Below are 27,170 nucleotides of genomic sequence, written 5' to 3'. Positions count from 1 at the left end.
TGTGTGCCATTTTGGAAAATTATACTTTTTTTTGTAACCACTGTTACCAATGTGGCCAATTTACATAGACATTTACATGATAATGTTCACCAGTGTTCACCAAGGTTTCTTGTCAGTCAGTCATCTGAATGCAGTCTTGTGTTGTGTTAAGATATTTAATCACTTGTCCCCATTCCCCACTGCCAACACTCAGCCACAGTGAGAAGTTGATGACATCTGGGTGAAAGCTGACTTTTTCTTCAAGCCCACATGCTATTTGTAGTGTGACACCATATGTTCTGCTCTTCTCTTCCTTTCCCCCGTCCTAAATAGGCTAAGCTTCCAGAGCTACAGCCTTTCCCCTCCCCTGGTGGTCACGCTGTAACTGAGAATGAGGAGCTGGTCTGGATGCCAGGGGTCAATGACTGTGACCTTCTCATGTACCTCAGAGCCGCAAGGTGAGACCGGAGGAACATAGAAATTCAGATTTATCAGACAGGGAAAGCTCTAACGTGGTAGGAAGCTATCACCAGTTAGGTGAAAGATAGATGGATGAATAAAGATGTAACCCCCAAAGTCTCCCTGCTGTCAGTGCAATGTTATCTGAGTAGTGTGTGAAAATAAAGATAGCAAAGTCTCATCAGTAAAAGAAATAAAAGCAGTCACATTTATGGTTAAATCAATACACAATTCTTTTTAATGCTTACCAGTATAACACTGACTTATACAGTGCTGTATTCTTGGGGATTATAACACACACATACCACTCAATGTGAAAGCCTCATGATATGTTGAAAGCATAACCTCCTGTTGGATCAAGTGTGCAGCAGGTTCCAGGGTGTGATGGTGATCTCGAGCATAAAAGCAGCTGTTGTTGTTAATCACAGGCTGCATCAACCCCTGCCTGAAATTCTCCGCTCAACACTCCATTCTAATGCAGCAATGATCAATATTGGTAATCAGGTGTTTTGTTTGTCTGCTGGATGGTCCATTCCCCTAAAATTATTACTCAAATATATTGTAAAGAAAAGCAGTAACGTCTCCCTTTTTACAAATCTGGAGCCATAGAGTGATTGGTTATCAAAATACTTGCCTATTAATTCTGTGAATAATCATTTGTTAAACTAATGTAGCTCCCCACCTCCATTCATAACCAAGCCAGCGAGGTTATAAGCTGATCTTGTTTTCCATAAACCTGCGTTATTGTTTATAGTGGGGATTTTGGGCCATTTTTTAGCAGCTTTTGATATAAATTTAAGAAGTTATTTATAACCATGCAGCAGGTGACAACTGCTTGTTGTCGTCTCTACTGTGCCTGTAAAATATGATTCAAAAAAGAATGCTCCTACAAGTATATTAAAGTGAGTGAAGAGATATAACAGCTCTGTGGTAGGACTGTGCATTAGGACGATGGAAAAACATCTCAACATTTCAAGTAATTTTCTGTAGTTATTTGATGGTGTCGTAAAACACTGTACATAGTAATATTTTTCATCGTTTGGATGCAGTAAAACTGTAGGCAAGTAATATTTATTGAGGCAACAAAAACAAACATGGGGTGAGAATGAACATGCTGCAGATCAGTCCCCACAACACCACTAATGTCTTTTACCACCTCGATTGAAGGCCAAACTGTTTTGAGAGAATCTACGAATGACTGCAAACGAGTGCCAGAGGCTTTTTCCCTCAGAACACACATGAAGATGGAAGGAGATAATAACTGCCTTTGCAAAGACTTGGCCCCAATTTATACAGTTGAGAAGTAGTTGTTTTGTGAGTTGGTGTTAATGTTTGCCCCAGGGTCCATGATGCCAAGCAAAAATGTACTGCAATAAGAAATAGACCTTTCAATAGGGTCATTTTCTGTAAAGTATTTATTCATTGACTGTATAGAAAATGTGCTATACCATGATTTTTATGTGTAAAATGTGAAATAAACTGTAAAGATTGAGGTTAGATTGCACAGACTTACACTGAATTTATGTACCATTGGTATTTTTAATGTTGATTTCATCTGCGTTGTGTTCACAGGAGCATGGCTGCCTTTGCAGGGATGTGTGACGGAGGCTCGACTGAAGACGGGTGTCTAGCAGCCTCTCGAGATGACACTACATTAAACGCACTTAACACTGTGAGTAGCCATGCAGCAAGTCTATCCCTAGGAATCAAATCTGAGCAACAGGAACACGTATCCATTCAGTCTCACCATGTTTCAGGTATTTTACACTAAGCTAAGATGCAGGTGTGCAGTGCTGGGCTATGAAAAGGCCCCTGAGCCAGCAGAGTAGCCCCCTGTAGTAAACCCATCCTCATAAGCTTATAATACATTAGGTTTAATGAGAGATTCGTCCATCACGTTGGCCATGAATGCCGAGGAATCAAGCTCAAGAAAGAGATTAGAATCATCATAAACAGGGCATTTATATTCCAACTCTATAAACTGGAAAATTAACATAGCGGGCAGGTCATTGTCTCTCGACCTTCTTAGAGCAATGCTTGTTTATTCTCAGAGGAAGAGCTCCAGCACTGCCTGTTTCTTCCAATTTAATGTGACACAGGGTTTAAAGCTGCACAGCAATTGCGTTTGTAACTGTGCTCTTTATTTCCTTGCTGGTTCTTACATATTTGCACAGCATTTCATCTGATGTTTGGACTCTGGTTGATGTTTCTTGTAAAAGTAAAGTCAGCTTGTTTTACACATCAGCATAATAAAATGTGTCAGTCCGGCTCTAAATGTCCCCCAAGCGTGACTGTGAAGATGTTTTGATATATCCATGATTTTCTTTTATTATCGGAATGGTGGGCTGATGTTATTTTGATTGTCCACAGCTTCATGAGAGCAGCTATGATGCAGGCAAGGCTCTCCAGCGCCTAGTGAAGAAGCCAGTACCCAAACTGATAGAGAAGTGCTGGTCTGAGGATGAAGTGGTAAGAGAACTGTTTGTTTTTTCTTTTTTAAATTGTATTACTTAAATAATGATATAAATTAAATGATGTACTGTAAATTCTCTCTGTAGTAGCCTGGTATTTCTTGCACTGATACCTGCTGTCTGTCAGTGCTTGGTTTGTGTCTTTAGAGGGAGCTGTTGAGAGAGAGTTAAAACAGAGCTCTTGGCTCAGTCACATGAGACGTCAGTGAAAACTCGTCAGTTTCCAGCTCCTCCAAGGCTGAAGAGCAGCTGCATCCTGTTTACGACCCGCAGAATAAATCTTTAGCGTGGAGGTCTGGAAAGGGGAAAAGATTGAGGGCTGGTAATGTTAGCCTCCATTTGAATTTAGATGTGAATTTCCCCACAGCTGTTGAAGGGCTGGAATCAGAAAATGGCAGCCCCTCTGCCTGATCAAACAGGGAGGGTTGCAGGGGAATGAGAGTGGTGGATAAAACCGTGTCAAAACGACTGAGAGCTGCGGCTTTGGCCTTGATGCTTTATGACACACTGCGCTACACATTTGTATACCCACTCCCTTTAAAGATAACACTGCTGACTGATCTGACGGTCGATCTAAGAAAAACACAGGGCCCCACCGCTGAAAATGCTTTGGTTGGTTTTTCCTCCTCCCGGGTGAATCATCCTTTTTCCACTTTGATATTGTTTTGTAATGCTGAGGCCCAGCAGTCTTTTCTCAAGCTTTGAATCCAGCGGCTCAGATTCAGTTGTTGTGAACGGGTGTATTTATCTTGAAATTGAACATGATGGGCACATTTGAATAAAGCCAGAGCCCACGGCAGCACCACAACAAATTAAGTCAGCCTTCCTTTTGTGGACGAGTTATGAGTTTGCCTTTATTTATGCATGCTCACTGGCGCCAGGCTAAACTGCTGTGAGAAGACGATCAGAGCGGAAGGGACAGGCTTGTCGATGAGAAGCTTAATTGCCACACTCCACCACAGCAGGTCTACCACAGACCACCTGTCAAAGAAACAAGACAGGGGCTTGACAGTAGAATCTGTAAACAACTTGTTTTAGACAATAAAGTGGTCATATTTTTCCACAGTGTTGTGATCCTGATATGATCTTGAAGTGTAATTGAAGTCAGTATGCACGCTTGGGAGAAAAAAACAGTACAACTGAAATCGGCTTATGATGCCACAATACAGCCAAAGCAATATCTGATTTATCTCTTTTGCACAAACTATGAAAATATAAACACTGTTTCTAAATTTCTTTTAAGCTAACTTTGACATTTTTATTTTGTATATACACCAAAACTAAGGCATTTGTATAAAGCCAATATTGGATGATATATGAGCCTAGCTTATTTATCGGTCTCGAACTGTAACACAATTTAGCAAAATTGCATATATACATATTGCATTCATAAATCATCAATTTAATTGAACCTATGCTCCACTGTTACATTACATCATAATAAAAATGTGCTTGCCTCAAATTTGTACAGCAGAATGTTGTTAATATGATATAATCATATTATAACAATGCAACAATAATATTGGAATTTGCACAGCTCCGTATCCTCTGTCCCTTTAATTCTTTAGCTTGCGTCAAGGCAAATTCATTCACACAGGAGCTGTCAGGCACTTCTGCACACAGTGTTTGACATGTTCTGTGCCAGCTGTGTGTTTGTGTCTGAGCGGAGGCAGTCAGTGGACCGTCTGTGCTCCACCTGCCCCACAGTGTCTGCAGCATCTTGTCTCTGGCCAGCCAAGGACACAGCTCCCAGTGATTTGATCGCAGCTTGTGCCTTTTGAGTTCTGCAGCCTTGAGGGATGGGTGTAAATGTAGCAACCAACCTTGACACACTCACAGAAACCAGCCCCGCTGCTCTTCATTTATTTATCACCTCTCACTCAGCCCCCCCCTCTTCCTCCTCTCTTCCGCTTCCATCTCGTGCCCTGCAGGACTAGCTTCATTATTCCTGCCTGCTCTTTTTTTCCCCAGCCCACCCTTACTTTCTTTCTAGAGATGTGAATAAAAGTGACAGCGGGGGCCACTGAAATGACACTGAAATCAGCTTGTCTACAGGGTCACTTGTCAACCTTCTCTACCGCCTTTGACTTCTCTTGCAGCACCCCCCCACCCCCCACCCCAACAGACACACATACACACACAGAAAGATAAGACCACTACCATGATCAATTGTGAGCCATTTCATTACAGCTGCAGATCAACTGACAGCGTTGCAGAGCAGTCGTTTCATTTTTATTTTCCTCTGAGAGACACATACATTTCTTTCAGCATTGAACAATTTGTGACAGTCGACCTCCGAACGTTGTTTCACTTTGGATCATTAGCTAAACTTTAACAAATTAAAATACCATCTGGTTGATCTGAGCACAAAGTGTTTCATTCACCAGTAAGGTGATGGCTGTAGATTACAAGACAAATAATTTTTCACCAGAAACATCTTCCGTGCAGTCGAGGTTTCTTGTAGCTGTTGTGTAGTCATGGTTGAGGAGTGTTTAATTTAAACGCCAATAAAAGAGAAAATGTGATCTGTTATTGTCGGTGTGTGAAACACGGAACTGTCCTAACTGAGAGGCTGTCTCACTACACCACTTTGTGTGTTTTATCTGAAGCCAAATCAATGCTTACCGACTGCACTGAATTCTCCTCCCATCCTTTTTGAGTGTACAATTGTCTTGATGGTAACAGAAAACACTTTAAACAAAAAGCACATAGATTCTTTCTTTTTGCTGCTATTGAATTTTCCCACTGATGCACTTATTGTGGAGTAGCAATAATGTTGCAACACTGGATAATTCTCCCATTCAGACCACGTCGTGTTTCAAAGCATGAAACCAAAATTAGCTGACAGGATATCAACAGTGGGTACAACCTCAGAAAAATCCTGTTACAGCTTGCTGCTAAATGAAGAGGTTGGATGACTGAATCCTGGGTTACAGCTTGTCTTTGCTGATGCTTTCTTAGGAAGTTTTGTATTTAAATGCATGCAGGTGCTAAACATTATAAAATAAATTTCTATCTCAGATGTTGTAGAAGCCTTAAAGAGGTAAATCAAGTTAATATTCATGATGTGATCAATTCTTACTAGATTATTAGACAGCGCTTTGAAAAATAGAAAAAAAGGCAATTGAATGTTGCATAAGTACGGTAGGTTTACTCAGTTATTTATCTTTCAGTCTTAGTTGTGAAAGCTATTATAATATATGTAGCTATCATCATATTCTATTATGAATGCAAAATAATTTGATTTTAATCTAACATTTTTTTATGTAGATGCATCATATCAGTATTTTCCAAAATGACACAAATGACCTCATGACATTAATTCTCTTGCACTCGCTCTTCCTTTAGCCTGTGAAGGTGAAGGTCTTAAAAAGATTCTTTCACTGGCAATGAAAATGTCTCTGTGCTCGAAGCTGCCGTCATTCCTGACTGTAGATAAGTGCTGCTAATAATGCATTGGCCAACAGGAGGTGCCATATAAACAATCAGCAGCAGCAGTCGTGCTGTGTGTCACCATGTCAGAGACAGAGAGGCAGATCTATGACTGCTGAGGAGCGGTAGGTCTATTCCTCAGCCAGCTGCACTGTGCCGCGGCTTATCTCTGGCTGCGACTTCAGCTGATGGATGACTGGAGCGAGCCGACGACAGAACTGTGATGGGAGAGGAGGGAGGACGAGGGGGTATGGGAGAGAGCGCAGCGGCCCCCCAGTGGTAGAACACAAGCCTACAAACCTGAGCTACACTGCCCAAGCAAAACACGGCAGGCAGATGAAACGAAGCATGCCGCCCTGCATCCGCTGCTGCTGGCTGTCGAATTATTTAGAAGTTTAATGAGATGCTTGATTGAAGAGGTTCTCATCTCCATAGGGAACTCTGTTTGCTGCTCCGAAGGTTTTGTGTCAACAGGGTATTTTATTACCATTATGGTAGTTTGCCAGCAGAGCTTTTTAGGGTTGTTTAGTAACTAAATAGCAGGCAGGATGGGCGTGCGCTGGAATTTCCTGTTACTTTTTGTGTCCATACAAAGCAAAGGAAGCAGATGATGTGACTTAGCTTTGCCAAAGGTTGTCAGAATACTCTCATATTTATATTTGATTAAATATAAATATGACTTTCGGTCTGCTAAACTAAAGTAGTTATAACCACAGAAAATATTTTCTGTCTTTTAAACATTTGGAAGGAGTTTGTAATGTGTAAAATCTGCATAATTTTTGTATATCTAAATATATATTTAACTGCATCTATGGTGTCAGTGCAAAGAGGATGTGGCATGTCTACCATCTGTCTCCCTCTTTCTGTCTTTAAGCATGTTCTGATTTCCTTTCTGCGTGCGGTGGCCAAACTTATCACAAGCTGATATTTCATAACAGGCACAGCAGTGTTTTTTCACTTTAGTTTTGGCTATCTGAACAGTTGTCCTCGGGCCTCTGGGTTTATACACAGCAGACTCGGAAAGGTCAGCTTTTAACAGCGAGTCAAGTACAACGACTCCATATTGAGTGAAAGCGGCTTTGTTTGCTGTTGGACGGCCTTGTGTCTGTGTTGTCATGGACTGACATTTAGCAGAATTATGTTCCATGCATGAGCCTGCGCTCTGTTTGTCCTCATGATACCATCTTTGTGCATATGTCTGCATTATCTTAACCAGTTTTACAACTCCTAACAATCGTCTCTCAAGCAGGAAGTGCGCATACACAACAAAGGCCTATTGAATAATTTTTTTTCCCATTCTCCACCTCCCTTTATACGTCTCTGCCCCAGCCTCACAATAGTGCACTGTTCGGCAGGGAGGGGAAACTTGGGGAGGGTGAAAAGCGCCAGCTCTCAACTCTGAGAGAGGAGCCTGTTGTTTCTGCACAGCGGATGGCCATTTGGTAGAGCTTCTGGCTCTCTCAGCCCCTCCTCCGTTGCTGGGTTGCCTAGCAACGGAGGGCTGGAGCAGGGGCAGAGCGATTCAGGGAGCAGATTGGCGGATGATTTATTAGCTGGGCTGGAGAGCAGTGAGCCCAGGCAGCTGAAATGGAGCCTTAAACTGGAGCCGACATGTAGAGAAGGGAGGAGGGAGGCAGCAAGAGAAAGAAAACAGAGGGGAGGAGGAAGAGGGGGAAAGGAGAGGGGGAGCATGCACACAGCTCCTATGTGGAGCTGGACTGACTGACTGAGTAAAAATTGTACTTTAGGAACTTTATTACGACACCAAGACTGCTCGGGCAGTTGTCAAAGCAGATCTAAACCTCAGATAAATATTTCTGCCTCCACTCAAACATTTTCGAAGCGAATATTTCATTATTATGTTTGCTTAGTTTTGTCCTTGCCTGTCAAACAGCCATTGTAATGTTGATGGTCTGAGTCTCTGCACTGACATTCCACCTGTTGTTTGTGGAAGCTTGACAGTCGTAATGGATAACTACTCTTAAGCCCAAGAGTGGCTGTCACATGTGTGGGAGCGCCTGTGGTGGAGACGGCTCCATCTACTGGTTAATCAACCGCTATACCCTCAGTCTGATTAATGCAAATTAGCTGCTGTCTCATGACACTGATAAGAAAATGGCCTTTTTATTCATCTTTTGACTTGGCCCTGCTATATTTGATTATTAAGCCTGGTTTGAATTAGACTTGTCTATTTTGATCCTTTCAGTTAAACACTAAAACTCTCAAACATGAGACGATTGAGTTTGTTTGCATAAATTGAGAGAAAGATATAGTCTTTCACTCCTGTTGCTGGGATAGGCCTCTTCCTTCTTGTCTGTAATTATTCTCCCAAGAAAGATTTGTGTTTTGCAGCTGGCTGTGTTTGTTCTGTAAATTCGGCCTTTGTTCCCCTTCAAAGCTGAGTATGTAAACAATCTGCGGTTACATAATGTACTGTACATCACAGCATGGAAAATAAAACCCTGACACACATGGAAGGTCCATATCTGGTTTTCGCTCTCACTTCTCTCTGTTCCACACAAAGTGTATCAGGCTGCCTCCACTCTCAGGCTGGCAGCTCGTAGAGCCTGTGCCTCTGTGTGCATGCTCACCTCCAGCTCTGAACGCATTTAAAGGACCGCTGTCATGTCCTCGTAGGGAAATAGAATTAGACAGCTTTGGTGTAGTGTTTATTAATAGGCAGTGACTTCGGGTTTGTTCCTGTATGGGGATAGAGACATGAAGCCTGCTCATGCAGTGCTACAGGATCGAGGACAGGCTGAAATGAATCGTGTGTCTGACACCAACATGAAGCTCAGGACTCCACTCCAGGTTTTCCAGCCTGCTGAGAACCAGAGGCTCTCTTGCAGAAAGATCACATGTAAAGCCTTCCCCTTTGTAGTGGAAGAGCAGAGAGTGACAAGCTATTTCTTGCTTGTAAAAAACATACGGATAAGAAAAAGCAATGTACCGTCGGAGACATTGTGGATTTGCCCCTAATTTTTCCTTCACCCAGCCGTAGAGGTTTGTGCTGTGCTCCCTGAGGACTTTTCTCTGCTTTTTTGCTGGAGTTACTTGGTGGAAACGGTTGGCTGAGATCACTGAGGGACGCCTCTGGAACAAGAAAGTAAATCTGTTGGTTGTCTGCTTCGCTGGTTATGAATGTTTCCAGCCTCCGCTTTTTATGGCTCGCAGCCTGTGGCTCTTAAAGGAGAAGAAATCTATTTAGGTTGTTCAGCTTTTTGGTATTTATTTCATTTTGATGTTGTTTTCATGCTTGTCGAGGTGAGGTGGCGTTTTCAGATTCAGTTTTCATGGCAGATTTAATCCGCTGTTATGAAGTTGCAATTCTTTTCATCGTGCTGTTCATTTACTTTTTCTCCAGTCAGGGTAGATTTGTCAGTTTTCCATTTTGACACGTTTTAAAATGTCCATAATGTGCACGCAGCTGTGGAAAGTTTCCACCATGCTCAATCAGAAATGTACTTATTAAACTCTCAAGTTTAGGTTTTGACTTTGATGATTCTTTGTTCTACTGTTTATCTTTTATAGTCTGAATTTTTTTGTCTGTATTATTATCGTTTTTGTCCAAAGGAAAAGACGAGTGTAATCTTAGCGTCTCTCCCTACCTCACTTGTCATTTCCTCTCGTTTTTGCCCTGACATAGCAGTGTGTCCAGACTTTAAATGGCTACAGTGGTTTCTAGATACACATAAAACCTCTCCAACCACAGACAAGTGAAATGATGTTTTTTTTGTGGCATTGTCAGCCAGTAACTTCAAGGGGTAGCAGTTTAGCTGACTTCACAGACACTAACTGGTCTTTTTTTCTCTCTCTTCCTCTGTGAAAAATTGCAGAAGCGCTTCATTAAAGGATTGAGACAGTTCGGTAAAAACTTCTTCAGGATCCGGAAAGAGCTGCTGCCCAACAAAGAAACGGTAAGAGGAATTTTGTGTGTGTCATTTGTTTTGTAGTGCTGAAAGATGTAAAAAAAAAAAAAAAGAGTGATAAATAACAGTATGATCGGACAGTTTCACACAACAGTTATAGTGTGATATTTTGGGCACAGCTGGGTTTTAACTAGAGGCCTTAATGATAAGAAGTGTGTGCAGCCTGCCAACAACTGTGCTGCTGTATTATCAGCTCTCTCTACAGGCTGCCTGAAAGCAAATAAAACACAATACACCTGAGGAAAAAGAAAAGGCTAAATGCACTTTACAGACAGCCACTGAAACTTAACAAGTGGCACTCTGAACATTAATTAGCACCCTCTGTTCGCAAGTAGTAAACAAGTTGTGCAGATGTGATGAGAGCCACCGTGTTTATGGCACATCTCGAGTCTGAAGAGCTGCATGTTTTTGTCTCCTGTTTATGCTCGAGTGTTATAGGAGCACTTGAGGTTTAGTTTTTTTTTTTTTTTTACATTGTCATTCTGAAGTGCAGTATAATTGCTTCTTTCACAATTAAAAAGCGGGTTACAATTTAACAATAAACATGGAGGCTGGTACAGGAAATAAAATTATGTTAAGTATCTGATGGTATCAAATTTAGGTTGGAACAAAAAGACAGGTGGCAACTGAAATTACAGCACTTATTATTTCAGACAAGGACCAGTCGATAATTTTACATCATATAAATTCACATAGTTTGAGTCAAAGTAAATAATGTGCAGAATTGTTTGTGAACATCACTAAACATCCTTTAACAGCATCAGAAAATGATAATAACTTAGTATTATTACTAACTAATAGATTTTTTTGGCAGTTTGAATTTTGGTGGAAGAATAATTCAGATTATTGTGGCTGTAACAGTATTAAAAACACAATTAGTATTTCTGGTTGTTGTTCCTGCACTATACTTGTTTTCTTTGTCGCTTTGAGCTTTTGTCAGTCACGACAAAGCTTTTGATTTATGGTAGATAAAGTGATTAATATCTTGTCACGGTTTGAGGAACTCTTGTAATTGTTTTGTTTTATGTACACAAACTGAGGGATGTTCCTCTTGTCAGAGTTTCCCTCCTCTGTGTGCGAGTGGGATTGTGCGCATGTGTCACTGTGTTAATCATCAACTGTGTGACCTGTTTCATGGTACAAATGGGTCAAATCCAGGCTGAACAATGATTAACCCTATTAAATTTAATGTTCTTAAACAAATGACAGCCAACACATACACTTTGTATTGCTCTACTTTAAGCTGACGTACATTATTTTACTCTCTGTCTCATATTACCTTGACATATAGGGAACATGCTGTGCATCTACAAGTTGCTTTAAAGTCCTCCACACCTTTGACTTAGCTGTTTGTTAATATTGTTAGATATGCATTTTTATTCATAAAGCAGCGCTGACCTTGCTGTTCTTGTGAAGCTGCTCCTGCTGGAAGTGTGCCGACACAGACATGAAAAGAAAATCAAAGGTGTTAGTCATACTTCTCACCCACTGCATTTCCTCGTCTGCTGTGAGCTGAGGATATGTCAGCCCTGTTTCTCAGACACCCCGAACATAGCATGTAATATTTTCACTCCAGAGCTCTTCAGTGTCATCTCCTTTGTGCTACATTTTTTATTCCTCCAAACCAATTTCAGCCTCTTGAATAAGAGATTAAAGTGTGTGAATACAGTTTCCTCACAGAGGTTTCTTCAATTATTTTTACTGGTTTTAAAATATATGACTAGTCCGGTTGATTGGCTATAAAGCAGGTATTAATGAAATTCAACCTGAAGGGGGAGCCTTCCTGGCAGAAGAGGTAATAGATCTCCACCAGGATCTTGGCCTGCTACCACCACAGAGCAGAGAAAGATTTCCCCCTGCAAATGGAAAATAAACTGCTCTTTAAACATGTGAAAAGAGGAGAAAATGACTAGAAGAGCAAGGGGAGGGTAAAAGAGACCGGAGGAGAAGGGGTAGGATGAGGTGTTAGCTCAATATAGACACTGAAAAGCCTGGCTTGTCACACAGGGAGAAAAAAAGCTTATGATTGAACTTGCGTTCTTTTACTTTAAGGCTTATTTGTGCAAGTGCTTGTCAAAACCCAGAGAAAACTCCATTTATTTTCTACCTGCTCATTCTTAAATCCTGTCTCTGAAATATGAGCACAACAAAACCGCAAGATATTTTAGTTCTTTGAAATGACAGAGATTTTCCTATTATTCCAAGTCATAGACGCGCATTTCTGTTGCTCCGCCGCCCGGCCATCGGAAAAGGAGCATGTTGTAGAAATGCCGGACCACTGTTGTTGAGCCATTGTGCAGAGCTTAAAGCTTTGGGCTGATATCCAGAAGTCCAGTACAATGTGTCTGCCCATCTCTGTTCCTCCCACTAGCCTCCATTAGCTGCGCTGCCCCAGAAGCGCCAGCGAGGCTCGAACAGCCAGTGCCAAGGGTAAGCACCCAGTGCTGTGTAAACACACCAGGCCTGACTAACACTCAGGAATGCTTTATATAAAGTCACATAAAGGCCCAGAAGGGGGAAGTGGGTGTGTCGTCTGACCGTCTGCAACTGGCTTTGCTGCCACCATTTCCTCCACTCCAGAGAGGACGTCATGGAACACAAGCTCACTGCTCCCAGTGTTTTAACAGCTAAATATGCTGAAATGGCAGATCACAGATAACTGTGCGCTTGATATTTTTACTGGAGAGCTTTTCTTAAAGATGTGGTTTTACAGGATATCAGCACACAATATTTGCTGAGGTGATTTGTATCAGTTCTCTACAGCTGAACAGGGAAATGACGGCAAAAAAATAGATCAAATTAAAAAGCTTTAGTTTCGGGTTATTTTCTCACAGGACAGAACACAGGCATTTTCATTCATGGAAGGTACAGCAGTTATCTTATAATAAAAGTTGTTAAGAAATTAATGTGCAATTAAGAACATATTATCAAAACTAAAAGTTAACTGTTGGGGGATAAGGCTATTTTCAGTAAGTTAAAAGTTCCTCTTTACTGTGCTGAAGACAAAAAGTAAAATGCATCACTGAAATCATGTTCTGCACAGCTTTTCTCATCGTGGCCCATAAGGGAAATAATACATTGCATGAAAATAAAACTAATTTATTTACTTTATATTCTCTTATCAGTGGATTATGTATTTAAAGATCATAAAAATACCTCACAATAAATTAAGAGAGAATATGTGTAAGTTCACTTTTCCCTTCAGGCTCAATTTTTACATCCTGTTTTTTATTCTCATGACCAAACTGCTTTTCTCCACCTTTAAATACAAAAGCACACTTATAATAGCACAAAATTACCACTCGTCTGGTTCATTTGGTGAAATTATTTGAAAGAAATTGGACATGAAAAAGAAAAGACACAAGATTGTTTATATTTTAGCATGACAGTCTGCTGGTACTTGCACTTTTAAACTTGCATAGATGAAAAAAATAGAACAAAACACTGTATTGATGCATTGAGACATATTTATGCATTATTTGGTTTGGGTCAACAACGCAAAAGTCAAACAAGTGTCCTCGGATGGCAAACCACTGCAAAGTAGCAAAAACAATTTGAAAAATAGATTCTTTGTAATACTTTACTTGATTTAGCAGCCGTTTATGCATTGTATTGTAGTATTGTTTTATTATAAGGTTTGACTGTGTAAGGTGACAGTACAAGGTACAAAAGTCACAGTGGCTGAAGAGCTTTTTATAATTTTCAGAGCATATGAGTGACCTTGGCTAAAACTACTCCTTGTTTGTGTCAGCAACTTTTCTCTCGGAGAAAACGGAGCACTCGCACCCCCCCACAGGCCCTGTCATTTACAAGATGGCCAACAGGAGAACAGTGTTCTCAACACAATCTCACAGCAGATGTTTGCCCCAGTACAATCTGTACGAATGTCAAGTTGAATTCATTGCCATGTCCTGAGCTCAGCAGCCAGAACCTTGGGGATGAGTGTAATTATAAATACTTTGGTTCAAACACTAATTAAACCAGCTACAGGGGCCTGGTCCAGTTGGCAACAGCTGTCAGTGGTGTGACAGAACAGCTTCCGTGTTTGGTAAATGATATAACGTGTTTAGGCAGTTGTTGGCTGGTGGAGGCCCAACCAGCGCGTATCAATGTTCTTTTAGCAGACCACAGGCAATTTAGAAGGGGCCGAGTGTAGGCAACATCTTTTTCTAAGCGTAATAGATGAAGCCCAGAGAGCTCCATGTGTAATTGAGTTCTTTGGTGGGCTTCTTGTTGTGGTTTTTGGGGACTAGCTTATCAGCAGAACGCGCTGGATCAACCCTCCAGCAAAGAGGCACTGTTGCCATCCAATCTGCTTTCACTGACAAAAGCGCTTACAGCAGTAAAACATAAGTGCTGATTCTTCAGCATGTGCATCCCTGACCTGTGAAAGCAGAGCTTATTCAGTCATTCTACAGCAGAAAGGCTCCGCGCAGCAGGGAATGGCTGTCTATTTAACCGCCTTTCACGTTCTCCATGCTCCACCAGCCGAGGTACTTTGACTATTCAGTTGCCATCGTCTGCCGCTGGGCTTATGGGTGTCACTGTGTTGCCAGGTCTATTTTTGAGTCCACTACATACATGTGGTTAATACCTTGAAGTTTTTACCTCTGGATTTCATTTCACAAAACCTCTTCTACAAATCAGCTTCTGCAATAGTAATAACACAATCTAAAAACATTTTTTTAGAAACTACAATTCAGAAAGAAAAATTGGAAAAATAATTCATGAAGTTGAATTTAAAGAGGGCACCACCTTTATTTGGCTTAAAATGTATTTATACACTTGGTTGTTTTTATTTCTCCTTGTATTCTACTGGTAACTCAGGTTGCAGGGGTGTTAATCTATCTATTAAACTAGACACTTTATTAATGTTTAGTTAATATTTTCGTTAATTTAGTTAAGTTCTTCATAAATTACAAAACCAGCTTCTTGCATCCAACTAACCTACTTTATTTTACGTGATGTGTTAAAGCATCATTTGTATCCTTTTGTTATTTTAGAAACTTAAGTCAGAACACTGTTTTAAGGTAAATAAACATGACCTCTTTAACACCACAACTTGTTAAATGGCTCCAGGGCATCACAAGTATGCTTCTGACCTGCGTAACCACATAAACATTTACAACGATCCCTCCTACAGTTACAGTCAGGATGAGAAAGATAGAAAAGTCAAGCACCACTCACTGAAACGATACACTACACAGCCTGTCACAGGCAATGAAGAATACCAAGTCCAGGGGTCGAGCACATACATAATTAAACCTCAGTTTGATTTAGCTCAGTGAAACACATTCCCCCTTCACCTAACTGAAAAGAGTCAGGAAGCAATCCTCCCTCCTCCGGCTGCAGACTGTGGAAGAATCAGGAGGAGTACAGGTTCATGCTGCACTAATGGATGTTTACACAACTCACTATCAGCCACAAGAGCCCAGAAATCACATGCTCCCTCCGCTCTCTGCTCCCCCGGCTGTGACTAAACCGCCCTTATGTTTTTAGCTGAAATTTTTATTTGTCAAGAGATGTTTTTAGGAAGGTTCGTGGTCGGATTCGAGGTTGATTGTCCATTGTTATCCTCTGCTAGCTCTTTATTTCTCCCTCTCGGCTCTGCTCCACACTCAACCCTCCCTCTTTCCCTCCCCCTCCTCGGCTCTCCCCTGTTCTCTCCACTCTCCCCTTTGCTCTTGCCAGTAACGGCCTTAACCGTTTGGCTTCATGTCAAAGCAGGGGCCTTTTGTGGCTCTGTCACAAATCTGCCAGGAAAAACAGAAACCATCTGTTCAGGCCTGGGCCTGAGCAGGGATGAGGGTGTAAATACATGAGTTTAGCCCTCGCCTTCAGCCCTGCCCGCACACAGGACCACCGAGCCCAGCAGAAGATCCTGCACTCCCACCCGCAATTATTCTGTAGTCTACAGGGGTTTTATGGTTTCCCTTATTAAGTCTCAAACTTCAGGAAAGGAGATGAAATGACTTAAAAAATACTGAATATAAAACTAAATTTGATCATTTCAGAGATAATTCTTCTTCTAAATATAAAATCGTAGTATCCAGAGACTGAGGATCCAGTTTCCTTTAACACCTGTTGACTTTAGTTTTTAAATGTACTAGCACACACTGAGATATTTTTTTATTTGAATATACTTTGAAATTTTAAGAAAATACATATTGATACACCATCTGTCTCAGGTAATACACTAGAGAGCACATCAATTTAAATTATAAATCTAAAAATTCTTTCAAGACAGATGAAATTGCAAAGGAAGCATTGCCATATGTAATTTTGAACTCTACATCCATTTCACACATACATGCTTGTTTGTAGACAACCACTTAAAGTGGTAGTAACTGAAATGGAAGCTCTGAGTGTCGTGATAGGAGGGTAAGCCCTTTCCTTGTCGGATAATCCACCGACCAGAAAGCTCCTGCAGATGGAAGCAGTCTAAAACGCCTTATAATACTGAGCTTATGTTGTCACTATCTCATGTTCTGCAGAGTGGCAGCACACTCTGTACCGCTCTGCAGTGATTTAGTGGACTGGGGGAAAATTATGGCAATGAGGCCAGGGCCAGTTTAGATTTCTGTTTCAAGTAGTTCCATGTATTTTCTTCACTTGATCCAGGTTGACTGTTTTCAGATACAGATTTGTCGTCTTTTATTTTTATGAAGAAATGGCAACTTTACTTGTAAGCCTCCAAAGGTCCACATAAACTCACAAGTTAAACACACAATCAGGGAGAAGAAATGGAAGGTAATGTAAGTTGAAGTGTTGCTGTAGGCATATAGTGCATTTGATAGATAAAAGTACACAGTCAATGTGAGGGATTGGATAACAGCATGTGACTTCAGAGGAACCAAATTTGACATGCAGGCAGACTCACAGAGGCAATCTGTCAATCTCCCATTGACACCAATTGACAGCCTCTCTCAACCACAACTGCACTTTACTACCAAATATATCTAACTCCTCTCCACTTTTTAAGTCCTTGCCTGTGATGTGTCACATCGGCCTTTCCTTTGTTAACACAACTCTATTGAAAATTTGCGTGCATGAACTCGACAAGCAAAATACACCCAGCTCAGCCACATTAAATACGCTGAAAGTAAAGTGAATGACAATGATAATCTCTTTACAATGGCACCTATTAATAAGTGGAATAAGGGCTGGCAGCGAGGGACTTCACTTCTTGTTGGAAACAGAAAAAATGGATGAGTGTAATGATCTGAGAGACTTGGACAACGGCCAAATTGTTATGGCTAGATGGCTCGGTCAGAGTGTCTCCAATATGGCAGGTCTTATGGGGTATTCCTAATATCCAGTGGTTGTACCGACCAAAAGTGGTCCAAGTAAGGACAACGTGGAACTCGCAACAGGGTCATAGTTGCCTAACACTCATTGATGCATGTGTTGGAAACAAAGAAACTGCAGAAAGCAGCCTGGTTTGATGAATATTTGTTTTTTCACATCATGAGGATGGATGAGATGACACCAGGATACATGGGAAGAAGGACCATGACAATTGTTTCAAGGTGTTGACTTCAAATTCCATATATCAAAATCCTATTGAGCATCTGTGGGTTGTCCGATACATGGAATCTCCACCTTGCAAATGAAAAGACTTGCTGATTTGGTGACAGGAGGGTGACCAACACAATATTAGGCAATTGGATTTAGTATTATGCTTGATCAACAAACATAACAATTTTTATTGTGTTCATATTTGATTGGTGTTTTTCTCTTACCAGAAATTACTTTTCAACTCAACATACTTAACATATTTATTAAATTGTTTTTCAAGCTGCATCTTCTGTTTTCCTCTTTCTATTTACATCCAGCTCATCGCTGCACCTGTTAATTCCCCATTCAAAAGCCAAGTTAATGTTTCCATTGGCTCCTGCCTATTGTAATGGTGCTTGACACAGTGTAAAGTGATGGAGAGGCAGGGTGACCTTTCACTGTGTCTGCCAAGCTGTTGTTGAGGCCATGTAGTTGTCAGCCTGCAGCGAGGAGGCAGAGAGGCACTGCTGAGAACAGTCATTAAGCACAGAGCAAAGCCAGCGCTCGGCAACACTCAACACTTTTGATCTGCACATTTCAATTAGATTTCACATCAGGATGCCTGCCTTCTCTCAGTTAGCACCTGCGCCCCTGCCTTCCCAACTGGCCAGCTGAAGAGGGAGGCACGCTCAGAAATGACTAAGTTCTGTTACCTCCTAAAATAGATGCACAAACACACGGCAACATTTAAGAGCTTTTAGCTGATATCGTAGTCATTACCTGCTTCTTTCTAGCTGTTAGCATTGACCATAAAATGTTTTTTAAATTATCCTTTTTTATTTATAGTCCTACTAATTTGTCCATGCTGAGCTCCTGCATGTGTATTCATCCCACTACTCCACATGTGCTCATATAGAGAAGTCTCGAGGTCTAAAAAAAAACCTAGCACAAGCTGTGGGGCTCGGGACAGATTAACACTTGAGCAGCGGATTTGCCATAACACAGTGCAGCACATTAATTTACCCTGAAATTTGAGATGGTTTCATTGAGCTCAGTCACCCTCAGTAAATCTTCCCAGCACTGCTTCTCTTGATAAGAAGGAGTCCTACAGCCACTGGTAGATATGAATTTCCCCTAAGAGCCACATCAAGGGAGATCTTATTAAAGTGGTCTGAGCCCACTGCGTCAAGCTTTTTATGCCAATCAAAGCAGCGATTGAGAATGACTAGTTTTGTCCTGAACATCAGTTACTCACACAATTTGGCGATAAAGAAACAAATATTGGATAATTCCGAACCTGTTTAACAACAGCAATCCTACTAGCCTCAAGTAGTTTTGTGTTGTATGACATAAGAAATAATAAAATTAAAGCTGCTGTTACCTTTATCTTTGCTTTGATATCAGCCTATTAGACTTTTAAATTGCTCGATTTGCTACCGTGTTGAGTCAGGAGCTTTTCATAACCCTTAAAAACTGTTCGACCATTTAATCAAATCCTTTTCCTGCCATTGTTTTTTGTGGTACATTTTGATAGAGGATTTTAAGCTGTTGCTGATAAGCTGTTAATGTGTTTTAGAGAGCAACGTGTTGTCTAATTTATGTCAGGTTTCACTGCTGAAGCAGGGTAGGAAAACAATCAATAGCCATTAAACCCTGGGAGCTTTGTTGAACAGGAGTTATACAGACCTCAGACAGTGGATGGGTGCCCTTGGGCTTTAAAGATTACAGGTGACTTACCGCTCACCCGACAGTCACACCGCACCTTATGAATTTGTTATAGAGCCAGTGAGGACCACTAACAAGTGAGAGTTCATGGTTAGGGGGAAAAAGCCAAAGCCCCAAAGAAAAACGACATGATTGTCACTGACTCCTGTCGCCAAATTTCAAGACTTGTGTATTATGATTGTGGCCAGAGAGCAGCAGTTAACATGCACAGGCTGCCTCAGCAAAGAGCTTTCTGATCCATGATTGCATGTGTTAATGTTTCAGTTGGGTATTGATTTCCTGGCAGCCTTTTGTACACAGGATTTATCCGCCTCACTCACTGGCAAGCGCGCCCCTCCGAATGTTTGATTAAAGTTCAATTGACTCTTCCAGTGAAGGGGCGAGGAGCCATTTCACTCCCTATTTGTAGCGCCAAAGCTCTGCCTGACATGTTCTTTTGTTCCCATTCAAGCTCCTGCCACCCAGGCAGCCACCAATGCACTGATCCTAATATCCCTGCATTCAGCGAGCCTCCTCGCCTAATCCTGGGACAGACAGGGCAGCAGCCAAACATACCCGGCCGGCTATAAATCCTGGCGTGGATTGACCCGCTTCATGGGGTTTCACTATGAAATTCTATTCTGACTGCTAACGTGTATATTCCACATATTTTCTTCAACCTAACTGCAGATGTTTCATAGTGACAGTTTTCCAGTTTTTCCAGTTTTTCTCTGGAACTCTGACAAATTTAAGCCCTTAAATTCTCTCACCTTTTCATTCCTCCAGCACACAGTTCATTGCGGGGGGCTGGGCAGAGTGATCTGTAATGCCGTCTATCTCTCTGTAATTTGAATTCCATAGAACTTCATAATTATGTTAACCATATAGTGAATTATTGCATTTTGATATTTTGGATTTGATGAGAGAAATATTATGACTCGTGGCTGCTGTCATGGGCATTGTGGATGCCAAGGGGACGTGTCATCTCCTGATGCCTTAGCCTCGTTACAAATATGTGTGTTTGTGTTCTTGTGATATATTTTTCCCATTTTAACAGCATTTGTTTCATTTTTCATTCCAGGGAGAGCTAATTACCTTCTACTACTATTGGAAGAAGACCCCAGAAGCAGCCAGTTGTCGAGCCCACCGCAGACACCGCCGCCAGCCCGTCTTCCGCCGCATCAAGACACGAACTGCTTCAACTCCTGTCAACACTCCCTCTCGTCCTCCCTCCAGCGAGTTCTGTACGTACATTTGACTCATTGAATGGCAGCTGAGGGGAGAGGGGGAGACGTTACCTGATATCCTCTACTGCTGGAGCAATGTGTATTAAGTGTTCTTCTTTGTCTCTTTTCTAGTGGACCTCAGCTCAGCCAGTGAAGATGACTTTGACAGCGAAGACAGCGAACAGGAGCTGAAGGGCTACGCCTGCCGCCACTGTTTCACTACCAGTAAGACACTTGGTTACTTTCACAGACGCTCACACTCGTCATACGGACTTGCTTGGTTATTCCTTTCCTGATTGGGATCAGTGTGAGCCTGCTCAATGCGGTGCTATGTGACAGATGGTCATGAGAGGATGTCAGGAATAATTTGATCAAATTAGACATGAGCCCAAAGCTCGTTCACTCTCTCCACATCATTATCCTTCCCCTCTTCCCACACAGCTGGCTCCCAGTGCCAGGCTGCCATCTGATCACACTTAGGTTACTGCTGTAACAACAGGGGTGGCTAATAACTTCTGCTTTATAGTGTTAACCTATACAGACCTTATTAGTACATTAATGTAAATACAGTCTGTAGTTGAGATATACATCATCCTTGATTCAGCTCCTGCATGAAAAATTATTACTTTTATTAGATAGTTATGTATTCATAGACTACCAAGTTAGTTAAGGACATTATCAGTATTGGATAATATTACTGTACTTGTGAGATCATTTCTGTGTGTTGTTTCTTTTTATCACTACATGTGAGATATTCTGTTTCACAACTGTAAATGGCTTTCCTCAGCCTCTAAGGACTGGCACCACGGGGGCCGGGAGAACATCTTGCTGTGCACAGACTGCCGTATTCACTTCAAGAAGTACGGTGAGCTGCCCCCCATCGAGAAGCCTGTGGACCCGCCACCATTTATGTTCAAACCTGTCAAAGAGGAAGAGGATGGACTCAGCGGGAAGCATAGCATGAGGACCCGACGGAACCGAGGCTCGGTGCGCACACACTCCTCTTCCCCTTCTATCTCTATTTTCACCTTCAAGAACCATAATCTCAGAGCTGTCCCTGGAGTAATACAGAGCCAGACTACAATGCAGTATCTTATCGTCTGTAGACTACAGGGACAGCACTGACAATCATTAAGATTTATAAAATAATGAATATAAGTGATGATTTATATTGACTGTGTTTGATGTCAATAGATGTCAACACTACGTAGTGGTCGTAAGAAGCAGACAGCTAGTCCTGATGGCCGAGCCTCGCCTACTAACGAGGATTTGCGCTCCAGCGGACGTACCTCACCCAGCGCGGCAAGTACCGACAGCACTGACAGCAAGACAGACTTAATGAAGAAGCCAAGCAAGGTAAACACAACATAGAATTTCAGAAACTCTGTTTTTTATGCACATATCTCTGTGAAATGTAACCTAATGGTTTTGATGCTTTTGCTCCACAGAAGATTAAAGAGGAGCCTCCTTCACCTTTGAAAAGTGCCAAACGGCAGCGAGAGAAGGGAGCTTCAGACACAGAGGAGTCAGAGAGAACCATTGCCAAAAAGTCCAAGACACAAGTGAGTCTATGGTTTTTGCATTGCCTCCTGTGTTTATATGGATTCCATAGACCTTGGGTCATAACGCTTAACTTTGTCTCTCTTCTGTCCCCTAGGAACTCAGTCGACCAGACTCACCCTCAGAGTGCGAGGGTGAAGGCGAGGGGGAGGGCGAGAGCTCTGATGGGCGCAGCATCAATGAGGAGCTTAGTAGCGATCCTAAGGACATTGACCAGGACAACCGGAGCTCCTCCCCGAGCATCCCCAGCCCCCGTGACAATGAGAGTGATTCGGACTCCTCTGCCCAGCAGCAGCAGCTCCTGCAGAGCCAGCACCCTCCAGTCATCCTGTGTCAGCCAGGCACCTCAGCAGCCTCCTCGGCACCTCCTCCACCTGCGACCTCAGCCCCCTCACTGCCCCCACAGGTTTCCCCCACAGCGGCCTCCACCTCTCTACCTCCCCAGCCCCTGCCCCAGGCAAGCCCGATGTCTCTTATCCAGTCAGGAGCGTCCCTTCATCCTCCGAGGCTTCCCTCTCCACATTCACCTCTGACTCAGGCTCCTCCTCCTGGCCCCCAAGTCCCACCTCAGTCATTACCCAGCTCGCACCATGGGCCTATGCCTCCCATGCCACATCCACTGCAGCCCGGCCCCTCACACATGCCTCACCCTCATTCCATGCCCCCTCAGGGCTTCCCTGGGGGTCAGTCTCAGGTCCCACCCCTGCCAATCTCTGGCCAATCACAGCAGAGGTCGCACACACCTCCTTCCCAGTCGCAGTCATCAGCTCAGAGTGGAGGCCAGCCTCCCAGAGAGCAGCCCCTGCCCCCTGCCCCCTTGTCCATGCCTCATATCAAGCCCCCACCAACCACACCCATCCCTCAGATACCCAACCCACAGTCCCACAAACATCCACCTCATGTGTCTGCACCTCCATTTCCTCAGATGCCTTCAAACCTCCCTCCACCGCCTGCCCTCAAGCCCCTCAGCTCTTTACCCACCCACCACCCTCCATCAGCACACCCACCTCCACTACAGCTCATGCCTCAGGGGCAGCAGCTTCAGCCTCCCCCAGCCCAGCCTCCAGTTCTCACCCAGTCCCAGAGCCTCCCACCATCAGCCAGCCACCAGCCTCCTCCAGCCCCTCCACTGCCACCCTCCGCAGCAGCCTCACACCCCAACGGGCCACCGCAGCCGCCATTCTCATCCCATCCTTTCAATACAGTTCTACCTCCAACCGGCCCTCCCTCATCATCATCATCATCATCATCATCATCATCAAACTCTATGCCTGGCTTACAGCCTCCATCTTCCTCTGCTCCATCCTCCTCCATCTCCATGCCGCTGCCTGCCTCAGTCACTTGTGCCGGCCCGGGCCCAGCACTCCCACCAGTACACATCAAAGAGGAGCCTTTGGATGAGTCAGAAGAGCCCGAAAGCCCCCCACCCCCACAGAGAAGCCCCTCCCCAGAGCCTACTGTCGTCAATATACCCAGCCATGCCAGCCAGTCAGCACGGTATGTGTACAAACAGATATTTCAACCCTAACACATCTTAAAAGAGAAACACATATACCTGCGCAAGCTGTTGTTTATCAGTCGACTGTTGAGCGGCTTACTGTCTTGTCTGGGGATGCTGATTAGCCCTCAGACACATGGAACAACAAAGCGTCTCTGCCTTCAGGTTTTAAGGCTTTGATGTAGGCACCAAATCAAATGTCCTCAGCAAAACAGCATCCAAGGCCACAATTAGCTTTGAGCTCTGAGTGGCTGATGGCTACGAATTATCAGGGATATTAATTACAGTGAACTGAGGCATCAGAATATATATATCTGTAGTTGCTTTGTGCTTAAGTGGTTCTCAGACTGCCAATGAATAGCAATGAGCATTTTAATATATACTTTGTGTAGCTACTAAGGGAGTTTGTTTCATTTTAAATACCAATGTGAGCAAATGCGATCTCATCTAATTGTACATGATCCTGCCCATGATTCATGCAGATGTTAAGAATAATTTAATGGCTCTAGCCTGTTTTTTCTGTTTGTAGGAAATATTTATAAATTCACTCATCAGTCGGTTTTTCATGGTAAATGTGTTGCATCCACAGGTTCTACAAGCACCTGGACCGAGGTTACAACTCGTGTGCGAGGACAGATTACTACTTCACTCCCCTGGCTTCATCTAAACTGGCCAAAAAACGAGAGGACGCTCTGGAGAAAGCCAAGAGGGAAGCAGAACAGAAAGCAAGGGAGGAGAAGGAGAGGGAGAGGGAAAAAGAGCGAGAACGAGAGCGGGAACGGGAAAGGGAAGCTGACCGTGCTGCGGTGGGTGATTTGGGTTGTCTCATTTTTGTTAAGCAGTGATTGCATTGTTTTGATGCCTCTAAACATATTGTTTCTCTCATCACAGAAAGCCTCAAGTTCCTGTCATGATGGTAGGATGGGTGAACCTCAGATGGTCGGCCCCGGCCACATGCGCTCACCCTACGACGGCCCCCCCACTACGATTGCAGCTGTACCTCCGTACATCGGCCCTGATACCCCCGCCTTGCGCACCCTCAGCGAGTACGCCAGACCCCACGTCATGTCCCCCACCAATCGCAACCACCCCTTCTTTGTGTCCCTCAACCCCGCAGACCAGCTGCTGGCCTATCACATGCCCAGCTTGTACAACGCTGACCCGGCCATGCGGGAGCGCGAGCTTCGAGAGCGGGAGATGCGTGAGAGGGAGATTCGCGAGAGGGAGCTGAGGGAAAGGATGAAGCCAGGTTTCGAGGTTAAGCCTCCAGAGATGGACACACTCCACCCTTCTACAAACCCCATGGAGCACTTTGCCCGGCATGGGGCCATCACGTTGCCCCCTATGGCCGGCCCTCACCCATTCGCCTCCTTCCATCCGGGCCTGAACCCATTAGAACGTGAGCGGTTAGCCCTCGCTGGGCCCCAACTGCGGCCAGAAATGAGCTACCCAGAGAGGTTGGCTGCAGAGAGACTCCATGCTGAGAGGATGGCCACAGTGGCCAACGACCCCATCGCCCGTCTACAGATGTTCAACGTTACGCCGCACCACCACCAGCACTCGCATATTCACTCCCATCTTCACCTCCACCAGCAAGATCCTCTTCACCAAGGTAAAAGAAAGCCCTGCTTAGCTAAATGAATGTCTCTGTTAACATTATACATTATAACACATTTTAGTAGTTACGTTAAAATCAAAATGTCCATTTGGAGCAATTAAATGCTCCTATGTATCATTTGAGAAGTTTGATGCATTTATAATATTAATTGATTGTTCCTGTAAATACATTTATAAATATGAAGACTGATAAATCAATCTTCAACTAGTCACTATTATAATATTCTTTACACCTTTGTAGGCATTGTCACTGTGTTTTTGAACTTTCATGTTTTTTTATAGCATGATCATTATTTCTGTAAATGTAAATTAGTCTATGAATGTTTTAGTTTAACTGTCTTTGTGTTTTATTGTGATTTTCATGTTACTGTGAAATATTATGTATTTATAGATTTGAATATGAAAAGGTTGATGATGACGTTAACAAAGATAAGCAAAAGAGCCACTGGTAATTTTCTAATGTTATCACTTGATTTAATTTCACTTTAAATAAACTATTGTAACTTATTTATGATTAATACTGTAGAATGAACACACGAGAAGAAGAATACAAGTTCCTCTATTATTTAAACTTATAACGTTATAAAACATTTCAGTCTGGAAGACTGGATTAAACTAAAACAAATGCCAAAGTCACATTTATTTGAGCGAGTATAAATATTGCTAACTTGTTAAAAACAGTGAAAAATATGTGGACAGCAAACAGGAGCTGATATATATTGAGTATATCGATAGTAGAATAAGCGTGTGAACTTTGCAGGATTTTGTTTACAACGTTGTGATTCCAGTTTATAGGACATTTATTTATAATGAAACAATAGCGTACAGTAAAGCATCTGTACAATTATGTAAAGCAAACGTTCATATTGATGAGCCGGCTAAATAATGTAATAAGAAAGTCCTTTTCTCATAAAGATCCGACGTCATCAGTCAGTTTGTAGTTATTTAAATCAAGTTAAATGAATCCAGTTGCATCTCGTCTCTCATCACAGTAACAAGTAAACAAAAGGGACTTTAAATTCATATATACTCAACTTCCACTCTCTGTAGTTTTTACCATATGATGTGTGTGTCATATTTTATTCTCTGCAGTCAGTTTTCTCACTGACATATGAGATTAAGTTATATCTAAAGTTTCTGATAGAGGCAGCAGATGTTCCTCAGTGTATAAATATAAGTACAGTGGTCCCTGCGCTCTTTTGCTCAACCTTGAGAGTAGTAATACAATATGAAGCTGTGTATTACTAATGTCTGTTGCATGAATTGTCAATGAGTGCACCTTGAACCTAAGACTCTGACGGCCAGAAGGTGGTGGTGAATGTCTTGTGTGTCCGTCAGGTTCTGGGGGCCACCCCCTGGCAGTGGACCCCCTAGGAGGTGGACCCCACCTGGCCCGCTTCCCTTATCCGCACGGCGCCATCCCCAACCCGCTCCTCGGCCAACCGCCACACGAACACGAGATGCTGCGCCACCCAGTCTTCGGTAAGCTCTCGATCAATATAAGCTCTCATTAACAAGAATATCATATCTGATCTATCGGTCTCACTTCTGCAACGTTCCCTGATCAGATCTTTTGTTTGCGCCCTCCTCCAGGTACGCCATACCCCCGGGAACTACAAGGAGGTCTGCCGCCGCCCATGTCCGCAGCCCACCAGCTGCAGGCCATGCATGCACAGTCAGCGGAGCTCCAGAGGCTGGCCATGGAGCAGCAGTGGCTCCACGGACACCATCACATGCACGGAGGACCACTGCCTGGCCAGGAGGACTACTACAGGTCAGTTGAGCAACAGACGTTAGA

The 27,170-nt window shown here is 42.9% G+C and overlaps 1 protein-coding gene across 7 annotated transcripts in view; it reads left to right on the top strand.

Moving 5' to 3' along the window:
- Positions 1-27,170, top strand: part of rerea (arginine-glutamic acid dipeptide (RE) repeats a) — a 125,050-nt gene that overhangs the window by 95,676 nt on the left and 2,204 nt on the right. For 5 of the 7 annotated variants that reach the window (XM_020089122.2, XM_069526299.1, XM_020089124.2 and 2 more), the window contains 14 exons: positions 313-437; positions 2,011-2,110; positions 2,809-2,907; positions 10,178-10,258; positions 20,553-20,715; positions 20,830-20,922; positions 21,485-21,684; positions 21,892-22,053; positions 22,146-22,259; positions 22,355-23,754; positions 24,345-24,561; positions 24,647-25,367; positions 26,681-26,854; positions 26,966-27,146. In XM_020089122.2, the coding sequence (XP_019944681.2) occupies positions 313-437; positions 2,011-2,110; positions 2,809-2,907; positions 10,178-10,258; positions 20,553-20,715; positions 20,830-20,922; positions 21,485-21,684; positions 21,892-22,053; positions 22,146-22,259; positions 22,355-23,754; positions 24,345-24,561; positions 24,647-25,367; positions 26,681-26,854; positions 26,966-27,146 (3,830 nt within the window). The remainder of the gene's footprint in view (positions 1-312; positions 438-2,010; positions 2,111-2,808; positions 2,908-10,177; positions 10,259-20,552; positions 20,716-20,829; positions 20,923-21,484; positions 21,685-21,891; positions 22,054-22,145; positions 22,260-22,354; positions 23,755-24,344; positions 24,562-24,646; positions 25,368-26,680; positions 26,855-26,965; positions 27,147-27,170) is intronic. The other 2 variants (XM_069526300.1, XM_069526302.1) reach the window with 1 other exon arrangement.

Source organism: Paralichthys olivaceus, chromosome 6 (genome assembly GCF_024713975.1).
Source record: "Paralichthys olivaceus isolate ysfri-2021 chromosome 6, ASM2471397v2, whole genome shotgun sequence".
NCBI classification, from domain to species: domain Eukaryota; kingdom Metazoa; phylum Chordata; class Actinopteri; order Pleuronectiformes; family Paralichthyidae; genus Paralichthys; species Paralichthys olivaceus.
Note: the sequence above shows the minus strand (reverse complement) of the source record. Positions and strands in the feature narration are given on the sequence as shown.